The 10,551-nt window shown below is 46.1% G+C and overlaps 1 protein-coding gene across 1 annotated transcript in view; it reads right to left on the reverse strand.

The window, feature by feature from the left end:
• Window positions 1-2,206, reverse strand: part of LOC119110163 (uncharacterized) — a 16,764-nt gene extending 14,558 nt beyond the window's left edge. Inside the window, exons 1-2 of the mRNA XM_037233899.1 lie at window positions 2,014-2,206; window positions 1,631-1,820 (exon numbers count right to left, since the gene is read on the reverse strand). Of these exons, the coding sequence (XP_037089794.1) occupies window positions 1,631-1,820; window positions 2,014-2,206 (383 nt within the window). The remainder of the gene's footprint in view (window positions 1-1,630; window positions 1,821-2,013) is intronic.
• Window positions 2,207-10,551: the final 8,345 nt, after the last annotated feature.

A 10,551-nucleotide genomic window follows, 5' to 3' on the forward strand; every position in this document is an offset into this window, starting at 1 on the left:
ATCCATCTCCCACTGACCCTTTATAAGATCCAAACACGTGCAGATGTGTTAAGGCGTAAACAGAAAATTACTGGAAGAAGAAACAAATATTACATCAATCAGGATAGCACACCGAAGTTTTCTACGTATTTCACACAAAAAAGTTTTTAGGGTGCGGACTAAACCTTTTTATAACAATGGCTTTCACCACTTATCCATATTTTCGATCTAACAGTCAACTAGATATGCCTAGCATGATGGCAGCTCACATCAGCCACTGCGTACCATTACTGGATTGTATATCTTCAGGCTTTCCTAAACCAGTCTGACGATAAGCGCCGTGCACGACATTTTGCAGCTTTAATTAGACCTCTCGTGGCCCAAGCCTGAGATGCTTGTCGGGTTCCGGGGCCCCGCGGTGACAAAGGTCTCCGGAAGTCGTCACCTCCAGGGAAGTCCATGACATTTTTGGAGTCGTGAATTAAAATTTAATAGACGACAGACGACACCTTGTGTTTGCCTGCCATTCACCAGCACAACTGTTGACACGATAGGAGCCATTAGTAAGTTCATCATGTTGTTTCATACGTAAACATTCAACTCCTAGGTTTCACCACTTAGCATATTTGTGATACGGCTTCTGTTAACAATACGTTAACGCTGCTATGCCGTGTGGGCATCCCAGCATTGTCACTTCAAGTCGCACCGTGACCAGTCTAACAAGGGCTTCTCGAGCATTCTCAAGAAGTGACACCGAACACGTGCCCCAAACTGCACCCGCATGGTAAGGTCAGACCGACTTGATGCAGGCTAGAAAGCGCTCAAGCTTCTGATCTTTCGCTAGTGAGGTCTGCCTTGAAAACAACGGTACATTCAAGGTCAGCTTTCTTCGATATGAGAACTGGAAATGATCAGGTGGACACCAAAAACGCAATTTCACAACCATCGCGCCGTCCGATAACGTCAATAATCACAAACTTCGGGCATACCGAATAGTATGTCACGTTTTAAGGATATAACGGGGTTTCTAAGCAAAACTATTCAGAACATCGACCGGCCTGGGTCCAGTGCGAGAGATAAAAGTTGCTAAGGTCTCCGATTGCAGGAGGCGCGGCGCAGGAATTTCGAGCGGTTATTTCTGGAGAGAATGTCCGGTGCGCTCCTGTAGTGCGTGGAGCTCGCATGGAGTCCTAGTCTCGGATGGCAAGGCAAGGCATGTTCAGCAAACACTGGGACGGGTGGAGATGCAGGTCATGCCCACGCATCTCTTTCTTTTCTCTCTCTCTCTCTCTCTCTCTCTCTCTCTCTCTCTCTCTCTCTCTCTCTCTCTCTCTCTCTCTCTCTCTCTCTCTCTCTCTCTCTCTCTCTCTCTCTCTCTCTCTCTCTCTCTCTCTCTCTCTCTTTCCCTCTCTCCCTCTCTTTCTCTCCCTCTCTCTTTCTCTCTCTTCCTCTCTCTTTCTCTCTCTTCCTCTCTCTTTCTCTCTCCTCCTCTCTCTTTCTCTCCCTCACTCTCTCTTTTTCTCTCTCCCTCTCCCTTTCCCTTTCCCTCTCCCTCTCTCTCCCTCCCTCTCATACTATGATCGCATTATCGTCAGCCACTCTGGCTGTCGCGGACACCCAGCGCGCCGTCCAGAAGCGAGCGTGCTCTCACCTCTGCTGAAGCTCAGATGTCTCTTCCGTCCTCCGTCTAGCGGGGCCGCCTTGATGGTGCAACTCTCCTAGAGACAGGATGGCCGCTTCGTAGTCGGGCTGCACGCCGAAAGTGGGGGCGGCGACAGCGCGGCCGACGCAGCATAACAACAGAACCGACAGGCAGAGCATGCTGGAGCACCAATCAGCCCCTGCCCGGATCCGCGTGTGAATTGCAGGAGAGCCGGGCAGTCTGCAGACTTTTCTTCGGACGACCGGACGCCAGAGGCCCGCGACCAATCAGCGTCGCGGCCGGGACCGCGCGCCGCCGCGCGTGTCACGCTGCCACCGCGCCCCCCGCCCCCCCCCCCCCCTTCTCCGCCAGGACGGGGTCACGACCCGCGCCCGCCCAAGGCGCAGAAAACTTGGAGCTGCTGCTGACGGCCGACGGCAGCCGCACCGTTCGCTGCAGGGCAGTGCTGGAGGACGGGTCAGAGAGCTCCGGTGCCAGAGGCACCTGGCCGATGCCAACGGAGGCGCCGGCTTCCACGCGACGGAGCTTGGGTGGGTGTGGGAGGTGGCTGATGCCGTTCCCCATGACCTGTGCATTCTCACGACATAGGAGGTGGCGGCGTTCTCGGCATCAGCAAATTGCCACACCTGTATCCGCAATTTGGGCAGCGTCAGACTTCTGCTCGATTCGATTCAAGATCAAAATAGACTCGTAATTCATGTAAGATTTACATGAATCAGCCCTTAATTCGTATCATTTCGAGAATTCGTTCCTCAGACTCAAAAATGAATCCTGGGATTTTCTTTTCTTTTCCCGTGATTCACCTCCGAAATAAATCAAATTAAAAAGTCGTGCTTCCAAAAATAGCTTTCCATGCCAGAAAATTGCAGCCTTTGTGAAGCAGCACTTTGTGTTCCATAACGCATTTAAAAACCGTGGCATGTTAGCTGTGAATTTTTTGCAGGATCCATGCAGCAGAATTCAGGCTAGGCTCACAAGACGTGTCATGGGTTCAATAGATTTGCAAAGGCTTCCAACAAAATCGCTATGCACATTGCCAAAGTAAGTACAGACCACCGACACAAGCCAGGCCGGCACAGCTTACGGCAGTAGTTGGTGATGCACAAAAAGCAACATCCATTTGGAAATATACATCGATGATATAGATTCATAACATTATCATGTGACAATAATTATGTTACTTGCTCTCCAGTCGAAAGTGAATGGAAATAAAAGCATTACAATGCCCCTCACAACCTCCAGCATCCGGGCTGTGAATCCACCCTAAAATACTTGGCATGCGCTAAGCATGTAATGCGCTAGCCTAGTGCGTGCCAGCTGCAACTTGGCCACATCCCAGTGCATGGGTTACACCAACAAGAGCCCATGCAACCGTCCATACCACAATCGCCCACACTCGCACGCTCAAAATAGACCACACCCATTTTCGCGGGTGGGCGGAGGCAAAAATGGCGCGCCGCCTCATGGCGTATTAACGTTGTGGCTTAAATGTGTCGGTGCTACAATGTGCTTCATAACAAAGGGAATGCCACCTGTAAAATATACATCTTGCATGCATGATTCAAGATCATGACTTTTAAGTGCAATGTACAAGTCACTTCGAGATTGCTCACAGAACTACAGGGAACTAGAATCGCTTTTGAACTAGGGTGGGAGTGAAAAATTCTATCCCAATAACACCGTGCGGGAGTGAGCAAAATCAATTCACAAAAGATGGAACTTATGAGCTCGTGACTGGTGCTTCAGCAAACAGAGACATATATTTCAAGTTGGCATGGACGTATCATCAGGAACCTGATAAAATTATTTCGTTTTTAACATCTTAGGCCATGAAAGCGAAACAGAATACATTAACACGCGCTCGGGTGAGGGGGGCACATTAATCCCAGAGGACTTTTCCCGAATGGTTTCTGAACGGCACTGCGTAGCCGCACCAAATTTTGCATAGCTGTGGAAAAATTCATAGCGGATCGTTTGACATATGAATTTTACATGTACCTTGCAAGGTCGCTGACCTATGACAGGTCAAATTCAGCCCATGGCTTCAGCGAAGGCAATTTCTAGGGAATCGTTCAATCTGATACAACAACGAAGTGTTTGACGAAGACATACATCTCTGAGATGCTTTCTTAGACACCAAAGATATTGAATGAACAAATTACGTTGACCTAAGGTCAGGTATGAAGGTCAGACCAAGGTCAAAACCAACCCGATTTATGACTCTAGGGCTTGCTGTATGAGATAGTTTCTGGTGCTCATTTTAAATTCATTGACAGCAGGAACCACATTGTACATCTTCAATTGACTTCTTAGAGGAAAGAACAGGCCATTGACCTAAGACGACCCCGGTGGAACGTTTTGCTTTAGGAACATACCGCCTAGCGTAATATTTGTCGCTTATTCAAATGCAAAACACAGAGCAGTCTTGTATCACTTTGGTCACCATGACCTTCAAAGGGTCAAACAAGGTCAACGACCTCAAATGGGCTTGTGACCGTTTGCTTAGAGACAGTTGCCTAGGTTCTGGGGGCGCTTTGGAGACCAACCTGGAATTTGACATTTTTGACCTTATTCGACCTGAAGGTCATGACCTAGGAAGCTGAAACCTTAACCTAAGTGAGTTCAAGTATAGGTCAAGACATCCTGTAAATTTGGTGTCTCTAGTTTTCTTAGTTCCCGAGATCTCAGAGGGGGGAGTCAAACTGCCCCCCTCCCTTCGAATTGCCCCCCCCCCCCCCCCACCCGAGCGAAGGGTATCTAGTCGGCCAATCGGGCGCGTGTTAAAGCATAGTAATTTCATGACAGTATTATGAGCATAACAAATTATTACAACCAATAATTTGACACTGCGCTTTTCAATTCCCTTCCACAGCACTTTTAAAACAAAACAAAGCAAAGGAATTCAATAACAAAATAACAACAGAAAATTCAACGAGCATAAAACACGATAGATATACTTCTGGCTTCTGTTAAGATGGGGTCAGGGAAAACAGACATTTTGCCACTGTTTCTTACAAAATACCAATGTTTATTTTCATGAAAGTAGCCTATGCCTAACCTAAAGAGGCCTTACATCATCTCATCCTGTATAGCCTGTTTGTATCACAGCAGCAGTTGTGAGTTGCCGATTCTTGCACAGTTCCTATTGCCACTTGCCATGCACTTGACCAACTTAACCTAACTTAGAGTAGCCCGTATGATGAACGTCATCTCAGCTCACCTATCTGTTGACAGCAGCACTTGCGATAAAAACATGTTATCTAAAGCTAGTTTTTTGCTGGTTTCATCTTGCACTTTTATTCAGTTCATTTGTGTATGCTTGCTGACATAAGAAAAAGTTGACAACACACGAATCAAAGCACTTTCAATCACTTTGAACAACTTATTTTGATTGTCATGGTTAACCTATGTCAAGGGCAATAATGGGCATGCTCCACAAAACAATCTCTCTTCTCCAAGAATAATGCAACTTTTAGATGACCATGCCAATATTACTGCTTGCCTTTTCGGTTGCAGCAAATGCATCCATTTAGGCTGTTTATTCATATTTAATGACAAAGCTCGAGATGTTGGCTTCACATTTTAAATGGGGTGGTCTGATTATATGTTACACACCAATATTTAACTCACATTATAATTGCTATGCAGCTTAGAGTATTACTGTGCTAAAAATATAGTGCATATATACAGTACAGTCATTTGCCGGTCAGCAAACCATGGCGACTATAGAAGACATCTGGTTAAAGCAGCCATGAGGGACCACTTTAAGAAACTTAGGGCAAATAACCAAGAATATGGAACAAAATCAGCCCGCTGCATGCCTTGTGGCATCATAATTTATCTCATGGCAAAATCGATGCATTAAAACAGAAAATGGCTAACTCTGGTTGCCAATCAAGTGTTGGAAACAGGCAAGGTACGCAATTACTTGGTCCACAGGAGACTTACTGGCTTCTTCCTGCTCCCCCCAAAACGAAAATTCAATACCTTTTGCATGGTCTGTTAGCAGACAGTGTCATCCGACTCACCGTTAAATATAAACATCAATCATGCCCACCAACCTTCGAGATCAAAATGCCAAACAAGTAACAGGTGTGCATGATCAACACCTCCGGAGAGCAGAATTTCGCCATCAAACACTTTGTATTAGCTGCGTCAGGTCTGTCCCATGGCTCTATATGCCAGCATTATAATAGCCTTGCCAGGTAGCCTGGCAAGTCACACTCGAAAGGCTTAGATTTATCATTATTGAGCACCGCCATGAACCAAGAAAACGGCTAACCGAAGGTTTAAGAGGGCAAAAATGGCGGTGAAAATAAGTGCCGTGCTTCAAATTGTCTCCTTCATTCCCTGTGAATTGTTCACGCTTGGGTGCATATCAAACATGTTTGGGCGGCTGACGAATTAATCCAATTTATGTATGCAATGCGTACAAGTTTGCAGTTGGAGCATCTTGTAGAGAAATCGGTCAAAATTTTAAGCGGCAGATGGTGCCTCTGAAGACAATCAAAAAGGAGGAAAAAATAAAGTGATATCACACTGGTATGGTATCAAGAAAAAAGGTAGCTTAATAAATATAAAGGCCGGTACTTTCTCACAAAATTTTGTTATCGGCTAATCTGACTTAAAATATGTTAATATAAGTACTCAAATGGCGATATTCATCTCGTAAATTTAATTTAGAAGACATTCCTTGAACTTTTCACTCATGTATTTCGGGAGTGATACAATTTGGTGGTCAAGTTTCCTCTAAAAAAGAAACACGTGGGGTAAAATTATCTACCAGGCCTTGCTGGTGTTTGCGCCAGGCTCTGCTTTCGTAGTGTGGTCGTGAGACCAAAAAAATAGGGGATGCGTGAAAACTTTGCATTTGGCACAAAGCTGCAGATTGTGATGCATTTTGTAAACAAGCCAAACTTAATGCGTGCAAGCGGCTGGGGTCGCTGAGGTTCTTGGGCTTGAAAGTACCTGGCGCCCTTGCTCTGTGCATACATAGACATGATTCAGATGTAGGTGAGCCAGGACAAAGCCATAGGTGTCCAGGTTCTGCGGAGCCTCGTTTATGCTTGGTGGTTTCAAGTGAGCTCGGTTTTGGATGACACCTAAGAACCTCAGAAAGGGAAATAGGGGTTTGGCATGTGCGATTAGACAATGTCAGGCAGGAGTGAAAAATTCACATAAAATATGGGGAAAAGGAGTGCAAAATTCCTCCTCATAGGGTGTTGCTTTACAACCAAAGTCGGCAATTCTAGGACACTGCAGAACTACGTATTTAACTAATTAAACTCGCATTAAACACTCGCCAGTTTCGTGCTTACTTGGCGCTTGTTACCTTGAAACAAGAATAAGTATGCTAGAGTAAAATATATCGCGGGATGATATTTCGTAAACATAACATTAACAGGCAAAACATTTTACACGCGAACTCATACCATTTGTCTTGTCGTTTCACATCTTACTTTTACAGCAGTCTCGTTTTGGTCACATAACATAAATTTGATTTCCAGCAATCCAAAGTATTGGAGTAAATTTATTTTCCATCGCCAGTTAACAACAGGACTGCCTTTATAAAACGATCACTTTGAAGCATGAAACACAAACAATAATAATAAAACACTGCGATTGTGGAATGCTCTGTTAACGATAATGACGATTTCACATGGTTGACGGCACAAAACAACAGGACAATACTTATTATCAAGTGCAAACAGGGGGAAATTTGGAACACAGCCCGCCATAACAGTACATCATATATCACCGGAGGGAAAATCACGGTTTCGTGAGCTCCAACACGTCGCGTGTCTTTGAACAGAAATGAAGAAATACATAGTATGGGCAAGGCTGATGCATGACACATATTTGCCGCACGGCGCATGCCGTAGTGCAGAGCCATGTCCCCAAGCTTGGAGCCAAAAAAGAGCCGGGCAACTACTGAGATGAGGGCACCACAATATTGGACAGTTGCCTGCTGTCAGACAACTTACAGGTTGTGGCTGTGAGCACTCGCATCGAGGTGAGGTTTTAATGTAACTTAAAATTTAAGCCGGGAATAATGTTCCCGCAAGTTCTGCTTTCCCATTCCATAAAACTGGTTCACTTGTTGCCCAATGCCAAGGTGACATTGAGAGCTTTCATTTACACATGCATCCACTGCATGAAATAGACCGTGGTTACCCACCCATGCCTAGCTTGTGAATTGCTCTAGAAGCTAGAAATGGTATAGCAGACAACCATTGTATTTTTTGAACAGTTAAATCATTTCTTTTGAACGGTTTTATCATATCTCGTTTTCTTTTCTTTCGAAGAACATCATAGGCGAAACGGAGGTATCAATTTAGTATAGACTCCAGTACCAATTTTAACTCTGGGAGTTTGTCACGCGGTCCGGTGATGGCAGCTTACATGTCTACGTGACTGAAACCTATGAGATCGTGACAATAATGTTTAAGAGCAGGAACTCTAAGTGGGATCCCTAGAAGATGCCGATGGATATGCTTTCGCGGCGCGGAGGCCACTCCGTCTGCTCGGACCCGTTCAGTGTGAGACTCTAGGGAATTCTTGCGTGGTCCGGCCCGGTTTGACATATGATCCAGCTGGATAACAAGCGTAGACCCAGTAATAAAAGCAAGGTATAGGCGTATGCGCATTCCACGCTACGGAACATTTAGCAATGGCTGCTGCTGTGCGCCCTCGTATGCTCGGCAGACTCCACAGCACGCACGGTCACCACGCTGCGGCACTAATGCCAGCAAACCCAGTTGTATCAGACAGGTTATTATGGAGGTATATGGTCGGTTAACGGTTTGTCGACGACGTTATAGTAACTCGCCCGCGAGTAACGGCCACTGGTTAATGTCTCCTCTGTGACCCGAGAGGGCGATCAGCTGTAGTCACGTCACTGGTCGGCGAGGCCGGCAGCCAACTCGAGGTCACAGAGTCGGGTGAAACCACCGGCTGGCCACGTCCCAGCCGAGTTCAAAGTCACAGGTCGCGCTGTGGATCTATCGTGCCCTGCATGTGAGTGTAAGCAGCCTTGAAGCGAAGCAAAACATGCGCACTTGTGTACTCTACACCCCTGCATCGCACAATCTGGTTGACGACAGCGTCCGTGAAAGGTCAGAGCGCCGTCCAAAGACCACCTCTCCTCTCCGTTAGAGCGACTTGCTTCGCATAACTACCTGCAACTCTCACGAAGCAGTTGCATGGTAATAGGGCAACGTCAAGCATTGGATGTGCATGAAAATTGACCCAGGTTGTCTGATGACAGCCGAGGGTATAAGTCGACGCGCCGCCCGTCAGGCAGTGATGATGTGTGAATCACCAGGTGCTATCCCAATAGCCAAATGCATGCAAGCTGCTAGGATGCCAGCTGTCTCCAGCCTTTCACACTGTGTCAGCCGCGCAGTTGAGCCGAGTTTGGTACTTTGCTTAAACCAGGAGCCAGATTCCGTCTTAACCAGCATCGTTGTGGAGTCACGGGCGTCCATTCCACGGTAGAGCACAGTTCCAATCGATAACTAGTGCTACCGGTCCTGTCTTGCGCATTGCGGAAGATAGAAAACCGCAAAAGTGATATTATAGGACTTGCGAATTATATGCAACTGGCCAAGTGGGCCAAATCTAAGTGGGTTCTTGGGTTGTTCTGCAAAATTACGCTCCTTACTCTGTGCATGCAATGCCTGGAACATTACAGCCACTTGCGAAAGAGCGTACATAGAAATAGAAGCTTCACGATATCCTCATTCAACCCTGATATGCCCATCACGGAAGTACTTTCCCGATATCATTTGGGAAGGGTGGCTGAGCAGCAGGGAAAATGTCTTAACAGCCAAACAGCAACAGCACACATTTTAAATTTACAAAAAAGCAATTTCCTCGTAGCACATTTGGGACATTTCTTCTCAAATTTGCAGAGAAGCCGGAGCTCCCTACTGAATAGGAAAAGACACCATGGCGCTCATGGCAGATTGACCAAGTCACTAAACACACAGGAAAGACGGAAAGTTCTTATGTTATTAAAGAACATCCACATTGTGGGGCATTCGTCTTCACCCGAAAATGAACGTGGGAGCGCTCCCTTCATGTATGCCTGCAGCAGCCAACTAGCAATGTGATGCATCCCGTTTCCGTGCCTTTCATACCAGCTCATGCTGTTTCCTTCATCTGGACATAATCACGCAGTACGCAGGTTTCTGGAACTAATAGACCATTTGTTGACCGTCCCAGTTAAGGTGCGCCCAAGATATAAGTTGGTCTTTGTAACTAGTGGTTAACCGCCATCTAGACTGACGGTTCATGCCACCTAGCAAAGGTCCGTTCGGTGTAGCAATTTGGGGAATACTTTGTTGCAGAGAGGCTGGGCTGGGATGGGTCTATTAAAATCGTTTTCCAAAAGCATAGAGCAGGAATGCATGTATTTTTGGCGAAGCAATTGTACAACAAATATGGCTACACACGTTCTTTGTATTTGTCCGTAATGATGTGGACTAAAACGCTGCCGTGCAAAACCTGCTGCCGTATTGGCACTTGCCCTCCATTACACCAGTGCCAAGTCCAAAACTCCGCGGAATTATTCCAGCCTCAGGAGAAAACTCACGGCATGATAGACTAAATACAGTACACCTAGGTAATGAAGAAGGATAGAATAAGTAAACAAAGCATACATGAAATCGTTACATACGTTGCTCAAAAACGATCTGTTGACTGACTTCATTCCTTGAAAAACTGCGTTTTTGCAACAGTTTGCGCTTGTGTAAGACGGCCGTAGGAATATAGGACAATAGCGCGCACCGTGGAGAGAGGCGAGTTTATTTAAAATGGTTTATTGCATGGACATGAATGATGTCAAGAGGACATGACCAAATTGACGTGGAGCATAGTGTTAGTACGGTTTCAGATGCGTAACAACA

Source organism: Pollicipes pollicipes, unplaced genomic scaffold (genome assembly GCF_011947565.3).
Source record: "Pollicipes pollicipes isolate AB1234 unplaced genomic scaffold, Ppol_2.1 Scaffold_7231;HRSCAF=8579_pilon_pilon_pilon, whole genome shotgun sequence".
NCBI lineage: Eukaryota > Metazoa > Arthropoda > Thecostraca > Pollicipedomorpha > Pollicipedidae > Pollicipes > Pollicipes pollicipes.